The sequence below is a fragment of the Grammomys surdaster genome, unplaced genomic scaffold (genome assembly GCF_004785775.1).
Source record: "Grammomys surdaster isolate TR1022 unplaced genomic scaffold, NIH_TR_1.0 188, whole genome shotgun sequence".
In the NCBI taxonomy this organism is placed as follows: Eukaryota; Metazoa; Chordata; class Mammalia; order Rodentia; family Muridae; genus Grammomys; species Grammomys surdaster.
This window is the reverse complement of record NW_021604633.1, coordinates 15,853,705-15,878,510: the sequence shown is the minus strand read 5'-3', so window position 1 is coordinate 15,878,510 and position 24,806 is coordinate 15,853,705. Positions and strand designations below refer to the sequence as shown.

Genomic DNA, 24,806 nt, shown 5'->3' with positions numbered 1-24,806 from the left:
TAAATTACTAATTTCTTTTCTTCCAAGAAGGCCCATCTATTTTTCACACAATGATGTAAGTCTATTTTATAAAATATATAAAGACATAAGTTTACATATGTTTACATAATCACATTTCTTGGTTCTTCAAAAAGTGTGTTGTGGATGTCAAGAAGACTAAGACTCTGTTTACCGTCAAGCCTAACAACCCGAGTTTAGTACCTGGGACACATATGGTGGAGAGAACTGAATTCTGTAAGTCTTTTTCTGACCTTGCTACCATGTTGATGTATATGATGAGATATGACCACATAGCAGATAGTTAGAAAAATTAGATGCATTTAATAGCCATTTCCCTAAAATATATTCTTTGATAATCACATCAAAATTTGACAGTAGTCATTTAAAAAAATAGTTATAAATGTAGAATTTGAAGCTTTATTGACGGACTGATAGTAATAACTATTATAGTAAGGTCTTTCCATCCTAAGACATGTCCATATTACCATATAGTACTCTGATGTACTTTTCCCTGTGAAGAATTTTGTAATGTCATACATGCCTTGGCCACTCCGAAATTACTAGTTCACTAAGTCTAAAGATACTTAAATGTTATATTTCAGTCACTATCAATCCCCTCACAGGTCTTCAGCAAATTACAGAGGACACAGTTTTTCCCAAACTCAAAATACTGCTATAAGCTTAATTTCTTCATTGTCCACAAACACTGTCAGTTATTTCTACTTAATCGAAGGCCTGTCTGGGCACCCCACCACCACCATTTTTGGTCTTTTGTGCATCTTAGTTACTGTTCTATTGCTGTGGAGAGACAACATGACTATGGCTACTCTTAGAAAGCATTTAACTGGGACTTGCTTACTCTTTCAGAGAGTCAGTCCATTACCGTCAGAACAAGGAGCATGACAGTAAGCATGGGTACTGGAACAGTGGATGAGAGCTACAGTCTGATTGGCATGGACTTTTGAATCCTCAAAGCCCACCCCCAGAGACATACTTCCTCCAACAAGGCCACACTTTGTACTTCTTCTCCACTAGTGCTAGATCCTGAATCCTAATAACTAATCATTCAAATATATGGGCCTATGGGAGCCATTCTTACTGAAACCACCACAGTATGTATGTAAACTTGTGTGGGCATACCCTTAGTTGAGGGTGGGTAAGACTTTATGTGTATGTAGAGGGCAGAGATTATTCTCAGGTATTCCTGAGGACAGGTATCCACCTTGTTTTTGGAGACAAGGTCTCCCACTGGGATCTGAGGATTTCCAATTAGGGTTGCCTGGCTGGCCTATGAACTCCTGAAACTCTCCTGTCTCTGCTTCGACAGTGTGGAATTATGAGTGTGTAGTACCATGCCTATCTTATCTTACATGGGTTCGTAGGGTCATCCATGGTCTTCATGCTTGCATGGTAAATATTCTACGGAATATTCTATCTTCTCACACCAGAGGCTCTACTCTTAAAGTCTGAGAAACACATTCTACAATAGACAAAGTATGACCCCTTATAATTGTTTTGCCTGGTCATTCTTTCTAATGAGGATGGTAGGTTTGTGGAAAATGTGGCTAGAAAACCTTCCAGGCAACTCAATAGCACAAAGACTTCTCTGTAAGACAGCCACTGTTCTCCAATATGTATCAGAAGTAATTTATGAAAACTTCTGATTTCTTCACACAAAATACTAAAAAGGACATTGTACTGAAAGAGAGATGTAATAAAATTAATCATTTTTTCTTTCATTTGGGGCATGGAGTAATAATATAAAAGGGTATGAATCTGTGATCTTTAACTAGTTATTCTCTTCTGCTACCCTTTTGCTTGCCAGAGTATTAAAAATATGAAAGATAGAGCCAGAGAGATGGCTTAGCAATCAAGAACATGTGTTGGTCTTGTTGAGGATCAGTGTTCTGTTCCCAGTACTCACAGAGAAGAGCTCACAACTGCCAGTTACTTTAGCTCCAGAGGATCTACTACTCTCTTTTGGCCTCGATGGGCAATTGCATGTACTTAGTGCACAACCAAATAAGTATAAATACTTTAAAGAGCAAAAATGAGAAGAAGAAAAAGAAGAAGAGGAGGAAGAGGAAGAGGAAGAGGAAGAGGAAGAGGAAGAAGAAGAAGAAGAAGAAGAAGAAGAAGAAGAAGAAGAAGAAGAAGAAGAAGAAGAAGAAGAAGAAGTCGTCGTCATCCTGGTATGATGGCTTAGATTTGTGCTAGGACACCAGAAATCTTCTCTTCCATCTATTGCTTTTGCACCAACAATGCCCAAATCAATAATGACAACACCAAGTAGTATGTTAGTATTCTTAGAAAGCACATTGACCTCCTAAACTCCTTGAAGATATTTTATGGAAACTCACAACACCACCTCATGCACCAATGCTGCTGTCCTTTATTCTTTCCATTTTGAAGCTAAGGAAGTCAAGAGTGGGGTAATTTCCCCAAAGTGGTTATTAAGTAGCCTAGATATTCTAACAACAACTTTCTTTGTTTTATGAGTATGCACAATGCTTAGGAGACCTTCTATTGATTGCTAATACTTTCACAATGCTTTTGTTACCTAGGTCTCACAAGGGCCCTTGCTTTGCCCTCTAGGACTGTACTATGCATTCATTCATCAAGTATTTAGATTACTTCCATTGTGAGCTGGGGACAGAGCCCCAGACTGGAGACGCAAAGAAGGAATTGTCCTCATTTTTAAGTTTGTCATTGTTGATCTAAGAGAAAAAATGTGTATACAATACCTGAATGCCCTGTGATAGATGCTATAATAGCATTTTGCACCAAGTCTTTCAGAAGCACAGCAGAGAGTGATTAATTGTATACAGAGAAGAGAGGAAGAGGGTCCAGTGACCTAGTAGCAAAACTGCATTTGAGTCAGACTTTAAGGACAAATGCATCTAATCCTTTTATTTACAGGATCATCTTTCATATACTTGGATATAGGTACAGTGTATCTTATACTGCATACACTTCTATGACTTTGACTTAACTATTCCCTGTGCCCTCAAGATATGTTATGAAGATGAATCTGAAAAACAAGCCCCATAGTATAGAAAACACTTGCAGAAAATAAGTATTGATCTTCTCCAAATATATATGCACATTTGTTACCACCATCCTGCAATTAATCTTGAGAGGGCTGAAGAGTTTTGCTTAATATTCAAACTGCTTATTCCAAACCACCAGAAACAAACAAAACTGAAGAAACTGTTTAAAAGTGCCTCCTCTATATTTTTCCTTCATCTTTCTTCTATGCCAGAGGTCAGTAATTTTTTTCTGTATCGGAGCAAAGACTAAATATGTTAAGCTTTAGAGGCCAGATGGTCTCTGACAACTACTCCAACTTGAGCTTTGTATTATGAAAATAGTTAAAGACAATGTGTAAATTAACATGTGTATTTAAAAAATGACTCAACAACTTTATTGCAAAAACATGCAGCAGGTTGATAGGGTTCCCAGGCTACATAATGTTGACTTTTGTCCTAAGTTACTTACCTTCTTGGGTCTTCCCCTTTTTCACTGCAAAATGGAAAGTGCATTTAGATCTGCAATCAGCATGACTGTCCTCAACCTCCTGCAACATATCAGTCATATTGCGGTGTATATGCATATGCATGTGAGTGCACACGTGTGGAGGCCTGATATTGATATCTGGAATCATCCTTGATTTCTCTTCCACCTTATTCTTTGATTTAGGATCTCTCTACTGAACCCAGAACTCATCAGTATGGCTAGTTCTGTTAGTCAGCTTATTTGGGGATCACTTGTTTCTGCCTTCTGATGCTGGAATTATACTTGACTGCCATACTTACTAGGTGGTTAAAGAGGTCCTGGGCATCTGACTTCTGATGCTCAAACTTGTGTCCTTAACCAAGCAGTCTCCCCAATATTATTAACGTCTCATAATTCTCCCTTTGTAAAGCTCAGCTACCAGATTTTTAGGCAAATAGCTTTACTACTCTATCACTGTATTTTTCTGTCAAATCAAGGACATTTAAACTATATCAATAACAATTCTTAAAAGAAAAAAAACAGCAAAAAATAACTGTCTTCATAATGTTCTTAACTTATTCCATCACAGAGAAAGTAGTGTGAGATATAGAAAAAGAATAAATGTAGCTGTTTGTGATACTAATAAAATTTTGCATCTTATCTAAGATGGAGTAGACTTAGTCTGTCTTTTCTACTTTATGACATGAGTAACATTTTATTCTAAGGAAGATATGAATAAACTTTCCAGAATAATACAGTCACAGACTTAAAAAATCACAGAGGTTTTGGCCAATGAGAGAACTGAACAAAGGAGGTAAAGTAGAAATTTAATGAGCACAACATTACTTTTAAAATACTAAGAATGAAACACACATTGAACTTAAATACGATATTGTGAGGCTTAAGACATGTTTTTAAATTTAAAGCCCTGATGGAGTGTGTCCTTTGAGTCTCATAGTATCTTCAGTCTGCAAAGTTAAGATTAATGCCAGAAACACCAAAATTGCTGATGCCTTACGCTTTTGTGATTCCAGCTATTGATATTAATATTGTACTGGCCAATCTCCTTGGCCCTGTGAGGTTGGCAAAGATGAGTTACCATTGCCTTTCTACCTGACCAGGAGAAATTCATAGCAATGCTCTTTACCTAGAATAGTCTTGACTAAATCATTTAATATGGGTGGGGCTGAAGCTAAACTCTCAAATCAGCCAAGAAAATGTAGGCTGAACACTAAACAATCATGACCATGCTATTTTCTACAACAATGTCTCTGGTCTCCTTCCTAATTCTAAAAGGAATTAGGGAAGCAGGGTGTGATACTTTTCATTTTAGAATGCCTTCCTTTGGGAAATGATTGTTAGTATTCTCCCTTAGCTGTCAGTACATATTTACCTGATTGTACTGTTAACTGCTCCAGCCAAATGTAAATGCTTCATGTATATAATTCATACAATGTCCAGAGGGCATGGTTTTCCACAGTAAAACAAGCCTAACTGGGAAGGATTTAGAGAACTTAAGATATTTTTCCTACCTTCACTATTCTCATCATAAACACTTCGTTCTTACTAAGGGAAAAAAAAATCAGAAAACTTAAAAATCCCCAAGCATTTGTGAATAATTTAAGCCACTAAATGGCACAAATAGATTAATATTTTAATGTTCTACATGCCTTTTATCCAGACAGAACTTTGAACATAATAAATGAGGCTTAGGACAGAAGTCCTCAAGATTCAGAGGTTTTCATATTTTTTAGCGTGTGTAATTAACTTCATCTTTGAAGGTTCCTGAAGGTTATAGAGGACAGTGAATATGCATGTGATTGAAATGGCTCGATCTGTGGGAAGCCCCTCACCCTTCCCTTTAGAGAATACTTTACAGACATTTCAGCAATCTCAAGTCAGATTCTCTATGAGGAAGGATACTATGGATAGCAAAACTCCTCTTTTTTTCTTTTAGTTTTTTTCTAAGAATCTATTTTGATCATGTTTCCCCTGCCCAAGGGATTTCCAGATTCTCTTGATTTCCCTACCCACTCAGCTTCATGATCCTACTTTCTATTTAAACATGCAACACATAATCACACACACACACACACACACACGCACACACAAATTAATCAACCAATTAACTGATTAATAGAAACCACTCAAAAAATAAAAATCAAACAAAAATCCAATTTGTTTTGTGTTGGTCAACTATTTCTGGGCATGAGATCTTCCCTGGAGTGTGGTTGATATATCCATTAGAGAAAAATGATTTTCTCATTGCCAATAGATATCAATTGCAAATAACTTCTTGTTTGTGAAGGGGGACTTTGTGTCCACTCAGTGCTGGGACTGTATTTGATCTGAAGCTGGGCAGATCTTGTGCACAAAGTCATAGTCTCTGTGATTTCCTTTGTAAACATCAGCCCAGATGTTGCTTCGTTGGAGTCACACATGACCTCTGGCTCTTACAGTCTTTCCACTTATGAGGAAGATCTCTTGATGGACTGTTGATTTCAATTGGCAAGTGATGTTCTTCCCTTCCTGAGCCTTCCAAATCTTTACAGATTGAATTACATTAATCGCATACAAGTTACCTTGTAAGAAAGTAGACGCTGGGGAGAAAATTTCCTTGTCCTTAGACAGGAGAAAGGAACACTGTGTTTTCCTGTGGAGAAAATGAAGGTATTTACAGGTCCTGGGAATACCCATACATCTCTTGCTTCTTCAGTAGCAAGTGAGGGTCCTTCACCTCCATGGACCATTCCCTTCTAGAAGTTCAAGTTTCTCATATGCTCTGGCTGGGAAAATCAGCCTCCTTCCCACACATGGGTACTGATAACCATGGGGGATTGGTTTCTTAAGAAAAAAAAAAGAATCAATCTCAAAGGGGAAAGCGACCTCAAGTTTAAAAACATTTAAAGGCTCCTTGTATTTTCCTAAAAGTACAGGAGGCATGTTTTACATATACAACAACCCCACAAATCCACAGAAGCATACGATATTCTATGGTACACAGTTCATAACAAAAACAGCCCAGAAGCTATTGAGATGGCATAATGAGATGCTGGTACTAAAACACACAAAAATAGCATCTCTAGACACATTGTATTCTTAAGGGAAATGGAGGTTAATAGATCCTTATTATTAATTTACATTTTCTGTGCAGGAGTGTTTTGTGCATGTGTCTGTTGTGTACAGAATGCATCCATGATGCTAGCATAAATCAGAGGAGAATGTCAGATCACCTGGATTCATGGATGGCCAAGAATCAATCATCTTTAACTGATGAAGCATCTCTCCAGCCCTTGTGTCCCCACTGTCTTTGATACCCTTGTGTCCCCACTGTCTTTGATACCAGGCCCTTTCTTTTTATTTCCTGCTCATTACTCCTTCTCTTTTCACCCATATTTCTTCCTGACCAGATATACTCAAATGCCAACAACCAAGATGGCTGTCACACATGTAATCCTAGGGTGCAGGGAGAGGCTGAGGCAGAATGTAAGACAAATCTGGGTTACATGGCAAGAAATTATCACAAAAGGACAAAACATTCAATTAATTCTGGTCATCCAGAGACATGCCACTCTGAGCCTAATCTTATAGGCTAGTGTGAGTCCATATGAGTCTGTGTGGGGTATGTGCATGTGAGTTTAGAGGCCGTCTTTGGATGCCCTGGAGTTGGAATTACAGGTGGCTAGGAGCCTGGGTCCTCTGGAAGGGTGGTACATGATTTTAATTCAGCCCAATCCTGCGCCTTTAATATTCTTCCAACCATATGCTAATAAATTCTTGAAGTACCAAGCCTACTTCTCATAGATCCTAAAATGTCTTGGATATAGTCATCAAAATCAACAGTCAAATTTGCCAATAGGGTCTTATCTGTAAAGCAAATGAACAAATAAAATCATATCAAAGAAGATAGGAGAGGTGACAAATATTTGAATAAAACTACAAATGTAGCCAGAGCACATAAGAACATAAGTGCATAAGCACAAAATGGCCTGGCCTGCCTCAACACCGAAGGGAAAGAGCCTGCTGAAGTTTTATTTGTTCTCCAGACATGTGGGGTCATTGGTTTATTTAGAGGTGCTCAGGAGTTACTTCTTGCCAAGTTAAGTCTAAAGTGCTTAGTGCTCTGAAACAAACTGCTCTGAGACATGTCAAAGGCCTGGGTGAAAGTCCCTAATTGAATCTAAAGATCCTAGCTGGGCTTCGAGAAACAGACTTCTAAACTGATTTGACTTCAAAACTGCTCTGTCTTTCTGCTTTCAGCCAACATTTGCAATGGAAAGGCTTTGTACCTGGGTTCTGCTAAATAACATCTGAGCAAGGCAAGTCATGCTACAGTTCAGGAATTACCGGTAAGTGATATGATTCTTCCTTTCTAGCCTGTGATCAGAGACCTTGCTCTTCAGCTGGCAAGCCCACCTGTCTCAACTGTTCAAAAACTAAAAGAGGTTTGCACAGGATGAGCCTCCCTGATTTTTTTTGTGTAGCTTTATTTGGTGGTCACTGGTCAGCTAAGAACATTGGAAAGTGCAGTCCTGCACTACCCACCACCCTAACACCTCCTCTGACTGAATTTTTATTACAGGGAGGGAAACTCAAATCCAGACAGGCATTTAGCAGACACTTGACACTTACAGTAAAAGTTTGTTTATATCCCAAGTACCACCATTCTTTGGTTGGTGGTTTATTCCCTGGGAGCTCTGTGAGGTCTGGTTGGTTGATATTGTTGTTCTTCCTATGGGTTACAATCCCTTCAGCTCCTTCAGTCCTTCCCCTAACTCTTCCATTGGGATCCCACTTTTTATAAGCTTAGAAACTCTGGTTCTTAAATATCTCAGGTTACTGGGGATTCATAGAAAGATGTCCAGAAGTGACCGATTATTACTTGCTTTTCTAAACAAGCTCCAGACCAAGGTCAACCACAAAGCAGAGAAAACACTCATGTATAGCAAAGCAAGGAGAATTACAACTTGACTGTAAATTTCAAATTACTTCCTCAAAATGACACACCTGAAATTATTCCCCTAAGGTATTCTTTTTAAGCCGAGTAACTGTATTTCCCCTAAATCATTTGCCTTTTTTTTTTTTTAGTAAAATTAACTGAGTAGAAATAAAATCTATTATTGCTGCACACATAAGACTGTCTTTAGTAAATAGGAAATAACAGAGGATTAGAAACATTTTATAATCACGTTTAAAAGGCTCCTTGTTTTATGTTTTGGCTTTTTATTTTTGCTGTTGTTTTCTGCATCCTTCTCATTTAACATGTTTTCCTTGGAATGCTTCTCACTGGAGAATTTATTTTTTACCCCAATGAGTCTGTGGCTTAGTACAGCATGTCATACGCTGACATGATCACTGTAATTACATGTAGATCCAGGGTGACACCAAATCGCTCACACTCACTTGTGAATGGAAGCATCCAAAACTGATACATACTAATGAATTAGACTTCCCACGATGAGTTAAGAGGATAACAAATCTTGGTCAGTAGTATCTAAACTGAAGGAGGAGTGGAGTTGAACTCTCTGTAAACATCTCACTTAGTGGGATGGAATTTTTGCAAAAGGTGTTTATAAATAATACAAATGAGTTAATGTCGGTCCCTGTGTTCTCAATGCTATTTCAACCTACTCAATTCACACACATTCTTGCTCATGGTTTTCAAAAATTTCTGATAGTAAAACCTTAAATTTACAACCACTGTAATTTAGGGAGAAAGGATATATTCAGGAACACACATAGCAATATCCTCCCATGCACCATAAATTATTAAAGAATTCCCTTAAAACCTTAGCACAAGACCTTCTGTTTATTGGCCTGGTGCTTCAGGTGACCGGCATGGTATAATGAAACATAAAGCAGTAATGAATTCCATTATATTTTCGAATTTCTTTGAAAAAACATGCCATTGATCACACAGCACTAGAGAGAGAGATGCTCCAAGTACAGGAAGACCCTTACTGTCATTGCCTTTCTAAAAGGTCTATGGCAATGTCCACTTCAATACAAATATAATATCAACAAATACGGATTTCGAGATTTTTCTTAAAATTGAATATAAATACCTAAGGTTATATGTAAGAAATTGTTATTGCAAGTAGTGGCATAAAACTGAAAATGACTAGACTATTAATAGAATAATAGTTAAATAAAATATAGCACATGGAATCTTATGCAGCTTCCAGAATGAATGAATTTGGTCTATGGTTTAGGGGAATATCATTGGGGGACTATCAACAATCCATCATATAAAAATGTATTTATACTACAAAAACAAAAAGAAAACAGACAATCAATCAAACAAAAAACAGTTCAGAGGAAACTTTCTGGAACCTATAAAGGTGACCCTATCCAGGACTTCTAGCAATGGAGGACAGGAGCCTGTGCTGGTCATCTTGTTTGTCCAGCCAAAGCTTCTAGTGATGGGACTTAGACACCAACTCAGTCACCAAATCTTCAACCCACAACCTATCCTGCTAAAAGATGTGCTGGGGCAATGATGGGTCACAGCTTGTGAGAGTGGCCAACCAATGATTGGTCAAACTTGAGGCCTACTCCCCCAGAAAGAACCCAAGCTTGGCCTTGCCTGGATTTCCAGGATCTGGAAGCTGGAAGGCCCAGAGATCTAGGGTAGAACCAAACACAACTGAAAAAAAAGTCGGTAAAATTATTCCTAATGGTATTTGGCTATACTCATAGCTCAGTAGTCTAGCACAATAGTCATCAAAGAGGCTTCCTCTGGCAGCTGATGGGAGCAGATGCAGAGACCCACAGCCAAATATTAGGCAGAGCTCAGGGAACCCTGAAGAAGAGGGAGAGGAAGGATCGTAAGAGCCAGAGAGTTGAGGACACCAAGAGTAAATAGCCCACAGAATAAGCTAAGCAGGGCTCATAGTGGGTCATAGAGGCTGAACTGACAATCAGGGAGACTGCATGGGACTGTCCTAGGTTCACTGCATATATGTTGTGTAGTTTGGTGTCCTTGTGGAACTCTTAACAGTGGGAGTTGGTCCGGCTCTAATACTTTTGCCTACTCTTGGGACCTTTGTCTTCCTACTGGGTTGTCCAGCCATGATAATGAGGGTTTGTGCCTGGTCTTTTTGATTCTTGTTATGCCATTTGGTTGATATTCCTGGGAGGTCTGGTCTTTTCTGAAGTGAAATGGAGGAGCAGTAGAAGGAGTAGAGAGAGGGTAGACTGCAATTGGGATGTATTGTATAAGAGAAGAATAAATAAAATGAAAAAAGTATTCATATTAGTTTGAATTCCTGCAATGAAAGTTACTGAGTATGTGTGTAGAAGTCTAGTTTAGACAAGAAGGAATGGAAGAAAAAAGAAAGGAGTGATGTACCAAGAAAAGTAGAGAGAGAGGGAGTAAGAACCTGAGAAAACATATAGATCTATGTATGCATTGACCTTTCTAGGAACATTTAGGAGAAGCATGATATTGCAGATGATTATTTTAATGATAGTTACAGATATGAACTAGGGATATGAAGCAGAAAGAGAGAGAATAAACCTTTTCTTAAACTTAATTTATACTATAGACATTTTCACTTTTCTGAGACTGACTCTCACTCTGCAGCCAGCCTGCACAGGAACTCACTATGTAGCCCAGTCTAGTCTCAAGTTTGAAAAAATTCTCCTGCTTCAGTTTCTCAAATGCAGCAATTACAAGAATGAACCTCCATGCCTGGCTTTATACTATAGAGCTCTTTAGGGTTTAATATACAGAAAATGGATTCCTGTTATTGTCTATTTTTGTTTAAGAAATAACACAGAAGATACTGAAGATTACAACCTTCTCACTACTTGAGAAAAAATGATCTCTATGAAGATGTGAGCTGGAGAAGGGGACCTGGGAGCCCATTTATGCTGAGAGAACATTGCTGGCTGTGGTAGACATGAAGAAGTTCTTTCCCACCCTGCAGAAATGCAGAATTGTATATGTATCAGAAGACCGAGAAGGCCTGAACATCGATTGCACAGTTTCCATCTAAAAAATGAAATGTATACATGATTAAGACTAGTCCTAAAAGATGAGAAGACAAATAAATAACATATCATTCCTGGGTTTAGACTAAGGGATCTAATTTTCTTTTCCTGAGGAACCCCAACAAGACTTACCACTCAGATGACTGTTACATAATTGCTGGAACTTTTTGGTCTTGAATAATGTAAGAGCTGATGACTTTTGTTTCCTGTGACTATTCAACATCTCTTTTCTAATGTGTGTTCTCATTCATGTGACAGTAAAACCATATATTTTTCAGAGGTCTGGTCTCTTTAGGTCTAAAACCCATTTTGCTGTCCACTTGAGGCCCTGACATACATTCATTAAATGCATCCAGACTCAAATAAAAGATAAATTAAGAGAGAACAATAATTCATATAATGGAAAGATTCTTTTTTTTTTTTTTGGTTTTTCGAGACAGGGTTTCTCTGTATAGCCCTGGCTGTCCTGGAACTCACTCTGTAGACCAGGCTGGCCTCGAACTCAGAAATCCACCTGCCTCTGCCTCCCAAGTGCTGGGATTAAAGGCGTGTGCCACCACTGCCCGACTGGAAAGATTCTTTAGATAAATGAAGGACAATCATAGAATAATTTTGAATAATTAGTTAACCAATTATAATATTACACTATACATATGTATAAAACTTCTAGATAGACATCAACAGAAACATCAATGAAGATGTGACGTACCTTAGAAATATAAACTGTGCTGAGAAGGTCGAAGATAAAAAAATAAAAACAGTGAAAGGCTCCATGGAAGAGAATGTACCACCCAGAAAAACATCACTTAAAGTTTCTTTTAAAAAAAGATTTTGAATATTTTCACCCCCAAATAAACAACCAATGCACAACAGGATGAATAGTATGATCTACTGTATATAAATCTTAAAATATCACACTGTACCTCACACATGTGTAGTCACTGAATGTCGAATAAATCATACAAATTCAGCTAGAATTCAGCAACCGTATTTTAAGCATCAGAAGACCTTCTCATTGTTCCCACTTACTCAGTGGAACCATCCAAGCTGGAGTCTCTGTTAGCATACATGCATTATCTCCTTCTGTGGTCTGCCTAGTCACAGCCTCTCTCCATCTTTCCTTGTCTTCAGAAAAAAGTCCTTGGCAATGCATGATGGGAGTCTTCTCTAGTGTCCTGATTTTATTTGAGTTCATCAAGGAAATGGCTAATGAGAAGCACTGGAAAAGTACCAGGAAGAAAACCCTTTCTCCCACTAGCACTCAGTTCTCTCGTAGCAAAAGCCTCAGCTAAAGCTCTTTTCTCAGCACTTTTGCCCCTCAGACCTCCAAGTGGTAACAGCTCTTGCTGTTGGCAGGCAGGACAATGTCGCCATTTCTGCTCTGCCTTAACCCTACTCATACTCTTATAAACAATCCCCTTGTAACTCTCTTTACAATTATGCCAGTTGGGTGTCATCAATTTCCTTCTGGAATCCTGACCTACACATTCATTGGCAGAGAATCTATTAAGAGCCAGAGAACATGTAAAAATAAATTAGAAATTGATTATGCTCTCAAAACAACTTACAATCTGGTGGGAGAGATAACTGCGGTTCATCAGACATCATTGGTTGACTAATGTCTGCTTAGATATAATTGAGAAGGAGTAGTCTTGTCACACAAAGGCAGGGTTAAGGGGAGGGAGAAAATTCTGGAAGATGACTTGGTTTATATATACTGCTCTGTAGTAATTTGTTTATATATGTGAAATGAAATGATATTCAAAAACATTTTTAACGTAATTTCTAAAATGTCTACCTTGCTGCAATTTATGTCTAAAAAGCGTGATATTGGAAAGAAGAATTAAAGATTAGGTGCCCACAGACCTAATAATTATTTCATATACATGCAGGTTATAGAAAAATTACTTGTTTTTCTTCTAAATTTCTATGTACAAACCATACAGAGAGAAAGATGTTCTCCTGTGCTATATTTCAAGCTAATTTTAGTGGAACCATTAAACATATTTTAACCATTTGATAATGATAAACCAGATTTGAGCAACAATTTCATTATAACAATGGCTGGGTTTTACCAATAGGCCTTAACGTAAAATGGATACTATACCATTCTGTTTATTTAATTTCAGGATCTATTCAATAAACTGGAAAAGGTAGCATTTTTACACAAACAATTAAATTTTGATTTTTCAAATGTCAGATATATTAGCCAATGTACAATGCACACTTTTCTCTTTATCCTATGTTTTAAATCATAAATGGTATAGAATGTGATATTTTTTACTGCCATCTATAAAGAGAAATAATTACTGTGAGTAAATGACTCCACATGCCCATCATCTATGACACAGGCACCTGTTCTTAATGGAGATTTTCAGTGTTAAAAGCCCAAATCAACACTTATATCTTATTAAGACAAATGGTTCTTTTATGTTTTATGCTTTTGGAGTGGAACCAAGTTCAGTTTTTAGAACCGAACCTTTGGGGTAGCTAACAACCTTCTGTAACTCCAGTTCCAGGGCATCTAATGCCTTTTTTTTTTTTTGCCTCTCAGCCATTGCATGAATGAAGCACATAGCTGTATATGCAGATAAAATAACTGTACATATAAACATTTTAAAAAATGGATCTTGTTTATATATAAACAACATACAAGATAATAAAAGCAACTAGCACTCACTCTCAAAGTGTATAATAGGAAATCTCTGTGTGGAAATTAAAGTAGGGTCGCTTTTCTATAAATACATATTTTTAGATAACTAGTGAGACTTTCTACAATTGCTTATTTTAATTCAAGTGTAGCAGATATTTTCACATAAGTATCTTCATGCTTGATTCAGAACTTCCTGGGTTTTTTTTTTAATCATAATAGATGTGTCATTCTCAGTGCATCTCAATGTAATTTGATGTGACTTCTAAAGGTATATTGTGAATTATCAATTAATTTAAATTGTATTACTGGAAGCCCTCTTTGTTTTTAGGATTGAGGCTTTAGGGGAAATCTCAGTTTTAGTCAAGACTTTCTTAGAACAAGTTGGATGGTATCTAAATTTGGCCAAGGAAAGGGGCTTAAATATTTGCATTTGTTATTCTGAAAGTCAATAAGTAGATTGTCTAATTGTCTAAGAACAGATGTAAAATCTGAATTTTGCCTGTCTCAATGGCATGGCTTTCAAAAGGGCACAAACATAAGTAAATCTCAGTTAAAATAAGCATTATGTCGATAAATCTGAATTCATAAAGCCCACACAAAGCTTTGAACTGTACAGCCTCAAGTGATAGATCAGAAGCACAGACATACATTAAAGCACTTAGCATGAAAACTACCCACTGTAAAATGGGGCAGAAACACATTAAACATTCTTATCAACCTCAAGTCCAAATGGATTATAATTTAGAACATATGCACAATCAGTTATGCAAAATGGACTCAACAATTTCTCCAATAATTTCCTACTATTTGGGGAACAGTTTATTCTTATATTTTTGAGTATGTTAAACATGGAGAACATAAAGAAAATATTTCAATAATTTATTTTTGTTTGTTTGGCTAGAATAGCAAATCATGAAACCTTCACGGAACCTAATTAGCTCCTCTACACTAGGATTCCAAATCTCTTGGATGCAGGACGGGCTGACCAGATGGTGCAGTGTAACATAATGCATTTGAAATAGAGGCTGGAGTTCAGGTCTGCAGGCCACAGGACGACAAGGGCAGATTGCTCAGTGAAAGTGATACATTCAACTCGGAGGCCCTGGGCTGGCAATCGCTGCTCTACTCTTTGCCAAAGGGCAAGCTAAAGCCATCTTCCTGAAGCCTGAGGCTCTACCTAGGTATATGACTATAGACTCTGCTTTTAACCTCTTGAGGACCTGAGGAGTCTCATGGTCATAAGATACCATGAAAATACAAAACATGTGAGGAAGCTTAGAAATCTCCAAATTATCTGTATTTGGCTAGGCCAAAAGTTAGGCCTGTCCTCTAAAATGCATTGTATACAAGGGCATCTTCTCAGAAATCTTTTGTTCTTAATTAATGAGACTGACTGGTTCACAATCTGCCTTATGACTATGCCTGATGGAACTTAATGGAAGGAAAGCTTAATTGCAGAAAAGCAATGGAAGGAATTCATTAGAGAAGGCTTGAAACCTGAAAATTATAGGCAAAGCCAGCTACCCAAATGGAAATTGAGCCATTTAAGATGTCTTAATTAGATTTAAAACCAGAGCTTAGAGAAACTAAATTAGCTCTATCGAATCAGATTTTTAAAAAATCTTAGATAAAATGCATAGCTATTATTGGATTACTCAAGGTAGTCAGGATGGTTTTGTACTGATAGTTCTAAACCCAGCCTTTACAAAGAGTTACAGCAAAAAGATAAAGTGGGGGGGGGGGGGGTAGTGTTAGCCGGACCTTTTAATAGTATTGCTTTTATTCCTAACCTTACAGGGGAACAACTGCTCTCCTGCCAAGTGTCTTAAAGAAATGCAGAAAGAGATAAGCAAGGAGAAGATTAATTTCAGTTCTGTTGGAAGGGAAAAATAAAACGAAACAAAGACTCCCATGTATTTTTCATCAGAGAGTTAGAAATTTACATGAAACGGTTGTGATTCCAGGTGATGATAACACTGTTAAGGAGAGAGCCAGTCACACAGTCAGCGCACCATTGTATTTACAAGATAAGGATGAGGTTTAGAGCTAAGAATAAAGGGAAGGGAGGAAGAGTAAAGTACCTTAGGGGAGTACCACCACAAGCCTGCCTCCCATCAGTCATAAGTACTTGACAGGATGCCTCTGACACAGTGCTGATTCTGTATCTCAGAACATCACACGCAAGATCTTCTGTATATTGTCTAATAGAATCAAGATGAATGAACAGAAAGCAAAAATAAGGACACAAAGTAGAAATTATACACCTCAACAAGCACTGTAACAAGTCTAAAGCCACTAGAAATGTCAGCAGGGAAAGGAGATTTGGAGAGGGGCTCGGTGAGAATGTGACATCTAAGCTAAGACCTGAAGCTGGAAGAAGGAGCAGCCACTCACTAGCAAAGAAAGAATATCCCAGGCTGAGGGAACATGTATGTGGCCCTGATCAAGGAAGATGGCTCAGGAAGGGTGATGGACAGGCAAGGGACAGGAGGAGAAGAAGGTGAAAAGAGATGCCTAGGGTAAGAGAACAGGAGGAGTACATTAGCACAGCAAAGCAAGAGAGAACAGTTGCTATGGAAATCTTGGGCAGGTGAGAGGAGAACTTCCAGAAGTCAGTTCTGTCCTGCCACCAGGGATCAAACTCTGGTGGTCACAGCAAGCGCTGTTGCCTGTGGAAACATCTTGCCAGCCATAGACTGATATTTTTAAAAGATCACTCTCACTACAGCGACAAGCTGTGGAAAGAGAAGTCCTTGGATTCCCAGTACTTGGTGGGTGCTGTATTCATTAAGTATTCACATTGGGAAACATTTTTTTTAAGGCATCTCTTACTTGCCAGTTTCACTGAGCAAGAAAGAAATGCAAAGATCAATACGGCTCAGAGTCTGCTTTCAAGAAATGTAACAAATTAGGAAATAAATATGATTTATCAGAAGCAAATATTTGTTTGTAGGTGTGTGTAACACGCTAAATAAAGGAGATGACAGGGAAACTTCACAAGATTAACACTGAAATTGGCCTTGCAAAGACATAACAAGAAAAATATTCAAGGCAGCAGCAATTAAAAAAATATTGCAGGAGCAGAAGCCTATGGAATGGAAGAGAAGCAAAAGAAGCAAGGTGACTCCTATACCAGAGTGGAAAGAGGAGACCAGGAAAGGCGGGTTGTGATAAATGGGTGGGGACACACTGTGAGCCAAGTCCGTAAACTTAGTCCTATGGACAGGAAGTTTGCTGGAAAGTTACAGTTTCATTACACACTGACTGAAGATACCTAAGAGTCCCTGTGCGTAGACAATTAAAACAAACACAGCAGAAAGAGAGGCCATGGGACCATGAGTATCATTTTTTTTCTATTTCCTCATTTTGTCTGGGAAGTAGACAGCCTTTTGATCTCTCGATTCCCAACATCTAGGAAGGATTTGAACATGTCCTTTAACTAGTCTCTCAGTCTGAGAGCCAGGAGAAATTCAAGTTGAATTAATACAAATTTATATCCAATTCTGAGAAAGGTAATGGGTGAACGAAAATACATGTTATGTTTTTGTTTTTGTTATCTTTGGAAAGAATTTTGAAAAATATCAGTGTCAAGTTGAAAAATACTACTTTTCAGTTTTTGACTTAATTTTAAGGTGTTCAGTCACAAGTATTTAAAAAAATCCCCCAGGTAGCTCTACTCTAGAGAACTGCCTGCCTGGTAATGCTGTAGGGACCTCGGCATGATATAACTTTTAACCTTTTTCAAACTACTGTATTTTCTCAGCTAATTTCTTCTTGCTTTTCCTCTTTCCATGTGGGTCTTGTTGCTGCTGTTGTTGATATGTTTTCTTTATTTCTGTGGTAATCTCTTCTTTCCAGGCCCTGTCTCTATAGAGCACACTAGAGCTTGACACAATGGTTAAATACTTCATTCTAAACTGCTGTCTCCCTTTGTGAGTCCCTTCATGTTTCTATGTTCTGAGTAATGATTTCCCTCTAACATTCATGTTAGAATATAATGACTGTTAGAATAATGTTAGCCCACGGCACACTGATGAGACGAGATGGCTGGGTTATGGGGACAGGACTCTATTATCATGTGAGGGGCATGATTTTTGTAGCAGAGACCCTAGGGAGCCGCCTTACCCTTTTTCTACCACGTGATCATACAGTGATACAGTGCCATCTAGGAATAGCAATCGGCAACTTCTGTCTGCTGGCAGCTTAATTTAAGACATCCCTGCCATAGTAACTGCGAGGAATACCTTTTGTTATCTATAGACCACCAAGGTTTTAGAATTCTATCATAGTGGCCTGAACAGATGCACATTGCCCTGGGTGAGCTTTCTACTAATTAATACCATGACGGAGTGATTTGTGATCATAGCTTCACCTGCTAGTAAAACAGTCCTGATCTTAAAAATGCAATCCTCCACCCTAATCATTTAACCTCAAGAAATATGAACATCCAAATCGCAAAAAGATTGGTCCCGGATAATGTAGGCAGTTATTTCTTAGAACAGTGTGCATCTGAAGCCATCATCCTCCTCCTCCCTGTTTTGCTCCACAGCTTCTCCCAAACTCTGATTTTATCCCTTTGATAAGAATATTTTCTTCAGTTCTCTAGAAAATTTTACACATCTCTTCCTTTTCTTGGAAAAAAGCAAAGCACACAGCAATTTGCAAAACATTAGCTATTGTTCAAACCCTGGTAACCAAAATTACTATTTCTGTTACTGACTCAGTGTCTCTAGTTACCATCTGAAATAACCAAGTCAGACAATTAGAATTGCTGAGTCGCCAAGTTCTGCTGGTCTTTGACGTTTACATCATCAGCGCCACCACTCTACCAACTGGAGCTGAACAACTCCTCAGCCTAGTGTCTAGAACTAAAGTCCAGTATCTTCCCAGTGCCCCCTTTATTCAACCCTTTAACTTTATAAAAGTTTTTAAAAAAAAGCAAAAAACAAACAGACAAACAGACAGTCAAAAAAAATGTCTTAAATGAATCACACCTGCAATCACTGCATTATTCTGTCACTTACAACACGGGTAACAAAATAGGTCATGTGTCATCGATATTGAAGAAATGTTTGTTGAATTGTAACTAGTTTTAAACGAACTAGACCTAGTCTGATAAGTTAAATTTTCAGGATTGTATTATTAAAATTTAGGAACTCTTAAGACTCACACAATAGGAAGATTTATTGAAAACCTGTTTAAAATACACAAAATGGATAGAGAAAAGCTGTAGAATTATTCACACAGAGAAACCAGCTTTCTCTTATTTTTATGCTTTCATTTTATGTTCTGTTTTAAATATATTTATTTTAGCCTGAGTGTAATATATACTTATTTGGGGGAAAAAAGGGTAATTTAAGAAAGCATGAAAATAAAAATAAATTGTCATACTTTTTCTAGCTAATCACTAATTATAACTTGCTATGCAGATTCAACACACTGGCAAACAAAACACAGCTAGTTGTTTGATGGCTATTGACAAAGTGATTCTAAGGTTTGTCTGAAGAAGCAAAAGAACCAGAACAAGTCAATGCTGAAAGAGAAGAAAGGCAAAGGACTAACACTGCCTTACTTCATGACTTACTATAGGACGGCAGTCATCAAGATGGCATAGTACTGACAAAATCAGATAAATTAATCAATAAGGCAGAACAGACCACACCATAAATAGTCCCACACATAAATAGTTAACTGGTCTTTGACAAAGGAAATTAACTTAGTGGAGAAAAGACAGTCTTCTTTAAAATGGTGGTGCAGGATTGAGGGCAGAGATATTAAATAAAATGGTCCTAGGGCAATGAGGCATCCTTGTGAAAAACTCGAATTGAGGCCCATTTGTTAAGCCCTTCTCAGAAAGTAACTCAATATTATACAATCTTAAAAAATAATAGAAGAAAATGTAAATGACCTTGGAAATGATGACTAGTTTTAGAAAACAAAACATCAATGCTGCCATTGAAAAGAGAAATAAGTTGGAATTTATTAAAATTTAAAACTTCTTCTCTATAAATTAATGTCAAGAATGGAAACATGAATCACATACTGGGGGGAAGTATTTAAAAAGAAGTATCCGATAAATAATATTTTCCAGAAAATACAAAGAAGCTATTAACACTCTGGATTAAGAAAAAAATCACCTGCTTAAAAATAAGCAAACCGGGCTGGAGAGATGGCTCAGCGGTTAAGAGCACTGACTGCTCTTCAAGAGGTCCTGAGTTCAATTCCCAGCAACCACATGGTGGCTCACAACCATCCGTAATAAGATCTGGTGTGTCTGAAGACAGCGACAGTGTACCCACATATATGAAATAAATAAATAAATCTTTAAAAAAAAAATAAGCAAACCATTCCCCCCACAAAAAAACCAAAAATAAACAAAAAAAGCCAAGCAAACAAACAAACAAAAAACCCCAGAAACTTCATCAATAAAGAAATCAGTTAATCAGGCAACATATGCAGTGGTTTTGTCACCTTGACAGAAGCTAGTGCCATCTGAGAAGAGGGTGCCTTGGTTGAGAAATTGCCGACCTAAGATCAGCTCGTAGGTTAGCCTATAGAGGGCATTTTTTTAAATTGGTGATTGATGTGGGTAGGCCTACAGTGCCCAGAGTGTTGTAAGAAAACAGTCTTTCTCCATGACCTGTGCATCAGTTCCTGACTCTAGGTTCAGGCCCTGCTTGAGTTCCTGTCGGGATTCCTCTTATGATAAAATATGAAAGTGTAAATTAAAAAAAAAAAAAACCTCTCCTTTTGAATTCATCTCAGCCATACTAACATTAACTAATACAGAAATTGGTACCAGGATATTGGGGTACTGATGTGACAGACTTGACTGTGTTGTTTTGGGGAGGATTGCAGAAGGACTGGACTAGAAAAGTCATTGAGTGTTGTGAGCTCAAGTGACTTTTCTGTAGAAGCATAGAAGATAATGCTGAGAACAGACAGATGATAGGTGCCTGGCTTGTGAATTTCAGAGGAAAATTTAAAGACTATACTGAGGCCATTTGTTAATTTTTGATGAAGAATCTGATCAGCTGGGGCTGAGGAACCAGTTGTGATTAACAAGAAACTAGCACCACTAAAGGGAAACTTTTGCTTTACTGGGACAATTGCTCCTTGTTATCTGGGAATTAGAAATCAGTTACGATTAAGCATCCAGCATCACTAATGGAATCTTTTTGGAAGTGTTTCTTCAGGGTCAATACATAGAGGCTGTGTTTCACAGCTTGTCAAGGTGTACCTCAGGGTAGCAGCTGAATTTCGTAATCTGTAAGAATCTCCCTGATGGTACTGGTTGTGAAGGCATGAAGACATCATCGGAAGTAGCTGAGGCTTGGTGAGAAAGCCAGTAAGCACCACTCCTTCACAGCCTCTGCATCAGTTCCTGACCTCGGGTTCCTGCCCTTTTTGCTTTTTTTTAACCTGAATTGCTTTGATGATGAACTATGGAAGTGTAAGGAAATTAAACCCTTTCATGGCCAAGTTGCTTTAGGTCATGGTGTTTCATCACAGCAACAACAATTCTAACTAAGACAGGACTCAACATTACATGTCATTAAAGAAGTCCTGAATACAACCAATGAGCTCCAATTGCACACCTATTTGAATAGGCACAACTCAAAATACTGATGGTGTCAAACTCTACTAAGGGTATCTAACATGAAATCTAACATAGCATATTAATTTTAAGAGACAGCTTGTTATTTTACAAAGCTAAACACAGTACTTACATTACATCATCTAAAAGCTATACTCTCTGTATTTACCAACTGAACTAAAACTTAAGTCCACATCAAATACTGCACACAACATTATGTGGCTTTACAATTATTAAAACCTGGAAGTAACTAAGATGTCCATCAATAAGGAAGTAAATAAATCCTAGAATACCCAGACAATGAATACTATTTAGCATTCAAATATCAAGTCATGAAAATGAACATAGAAATGTCAAATGTGTACAACCAAGTACCCATCGGATAAGGCTGCACAGCACATGACTGTAACTGTGACTTACTGGAAAGGGAAAATCTATCAAGACAGCTAAAAGATTGGCAGTTTGGGGGTATGGAGGGAGGTATTGGGCTAAATAAGAAAAGCACAGAGGATGTTTAGGTCAATGAAACTCTTCTGTGTGATATTTCATTGTGGGATACATTGTGTGCACTTTTTAGACCTATAGAATGCACAGCACCAAGATGAACCCTAATGTTCACTGTGACTGACAAATAATGATGTATAGCTGTGCCAATCAACTGTCTCATTCTAGTACAGGCTCTGAAGAGTGGCTGTGGATAAACAGATGAGGAGAGACAGTATGTAAAACCTCTGTACTTTATGTTCAATGCTGTAAGTTTAATAAAGGTTTGAAGGTTATTAGCTGAAAAATATCTTACTGTTTATCCGACCTCTTGGTGAGAAAAAAAAATCTCAAAGGTAAAACAATTAAGAGATTTGAGTATGCTAACATGTATGCATATGACATTAAAATCAAACTACAATGTAAAAAAAAAATGTTCTCCAAATGTCTCTTATAATCTGTTAAAATACTTTTTATGATTGAAAGAAAAGAGTTCCAATTTTTAAAGGTTCAGGAAAGAAAAAGTGATAGATGATACAAGTCACTTAATAAACATGTAAAGACATGCTCTAATTGCAATCAAACAGAAATGTAAATTAAAGCAATTTAATTTATTAAATGAATAAGTAACTGAGATAAGCGATAGAAATTTGTAAGATAGGTGTTCACACACACTGCCTTTGAGATTATATGGCAATAAACATTTGCAGAAAAGTGATTTAATGGTAGAGCAAGATGTATAATGAGTCTTTAAAACATGTTCTCATATTTAACCCATCAATTCTGTATCTAGAAATCTGATCCAGAATTACATATGTACATAAAACCTTTTATAATTACATCATATCAGTATTTATATATGTTAGGAATACAAAGTTATAATATATACATAAGCAGTTCAATAGTTTCTAGTAGGCTGGGCGGTGGTGGCACACGCCTTTAATCCCAGCACTTGGGAGGCAGAGGCAGGTGGATTTCTGAGTTTGAGGCCAGCCTGGTCTACAGAGTGAGTTCCAGGACAGCCAGAACTACACAGAGAAACCCTGTCTCGAAAAACCAAAAAAAAAGAAAAACCAAAAAAAAAAGTTTCTAGTAGCCAGTCTTAAGATGGTCAAAGGACAATATTCAGAAGAATATCTTAGGGTAAAGAAAACACTAATGTAGAAATTAAAATATAATTATTAGTATGAAAGACATAGAGATAGAACTATCGAATGATAGAAATATGCAAAGATTGAAAGAGAAGCAATAGGAAAACTCATAGAGTTGGGTATTACAATGCCTATTAACAGATTTAGGAAAAATATGTATCTGCTATAACAAATTGGAAATTTTAAGAAAAGTAAACATAAGCATTTATGCTCAATAGTCAGAAAATATAAAACAAAAGATTGATGGATATGTTTGGTAAAAGAGATAACAAAATAAACATAAAAGATAGATGGCAATGCAAATACATATTTGCTAACAAAGACTTGCCATCCATGAACTATACAGCAATATTAAAATCAGTAAGGGGAAATTCATCAGTAGGAAAATCAAAAGAGTGAAAAAGTAATTTACTAAAGGAAAACTGAAAATGATGCTAAGTATGAGAAAATACGTTACTACACACACATGCACACACATACACCCCCCCACACACACACAAACACAAACACAAACACAAACACAAACACAAACACAAACACAAACCCAGGAAGATTTGCAAGGGATTGAAAAGTTCAATGTGCATGCTCAAATTCTTGAGGTCTCAATATAAATGTTTTACTCAGTTAAAGCAAATAATTTGGCAAATGCACAAGATTTATGCAGTGATCGTTACATAAAAATTCATGATAGCAAAAAAAAAGTATTGTATTAGACACATCTTATAAGTTACCTCTCATTTACGACATTCAGAAGTGAAGTGGTCCCATCCAGGCAAGCATAAGAGACATGGAGAAATTAATGCCCCATGAGCAGACTGTAGCCAATGGGCCACAGAAGTCAGTAAATAAATGACTCTCCCTGCTTCCCTTCCTTGTCCTGAGACAATGTTTATGTTGCCATTTAGACAATATTCTGCAAGACAGAGCAGTCCATTATGATGAATATTGAGTAGCAGAGGCAGTCAAGTCTAAATCATTCTCTTTGGAGCCCTGCTCTTATCCGTGCCTCACTTCCTGTTCACTGGCATTAACCCTGTGCCACCGGACTAACACTTAAATTTATGACACAAAGACATTTATTTACCTTAGCTTCCCCTTCTGAGGAATTTCAGGCTAAAATGCTGGGCCCATGGGGTAATTTAAAGGCAAAAGGTTGAAACAGATTCTATTATATTGGTTTGCTTAGCAGTTAGGATTTGTTTTAATGGTCTAGAAATAATTTGATCTCACATTCTTTTCCAGATCCTTGTTACTCCTCAACTCAAGTTAAATGTTGCCTCCTCTACCCTTGAACCTGGCCAGGGCTTTGAAAGTCATGGATTCATGAAATCTAGAACATTAACATGACTTCTGAAAATGATATAAAAGGTGATAGAGCTTTCAGCTTGCATTCTCTCTCTCTCTCTCTCTCTCTCTCTCTCTCTCTCTCTCT

General features: G+C 37.4%; 1 protein-coding gene across 4 annotated transcripts in view; it reads right to left on the bottom strand.

The window, feature by feature from the left end:
- Positions 1-24,806, bottom strand: part of Immp2l (inner mitochondrial membrane peptidase subunit 2) — a 796,480-nt gene that overhangs the window by 91,070 nt on the left and 680,604 nt on the right. Inside the window, exon 7 of one of the 4 annotated variants that reach the window (XM_028768882.1) lies at positions 6,076-6,148. The exons of the other annotated variants lie outside the window; for them this stretch is intronic. Coding sequence (XP_028624715.1) covers positions 6,119-6,148 — 30 coding nt within the window. The 3' untranslated portion in view covers positions 6,076-6,118. Of the gene's footprint in view, positions 1-6,075; positions 6,149-24,806 lie in introns of those variants that run through there. 4 annotated transcript variants of the gene reach the window in all.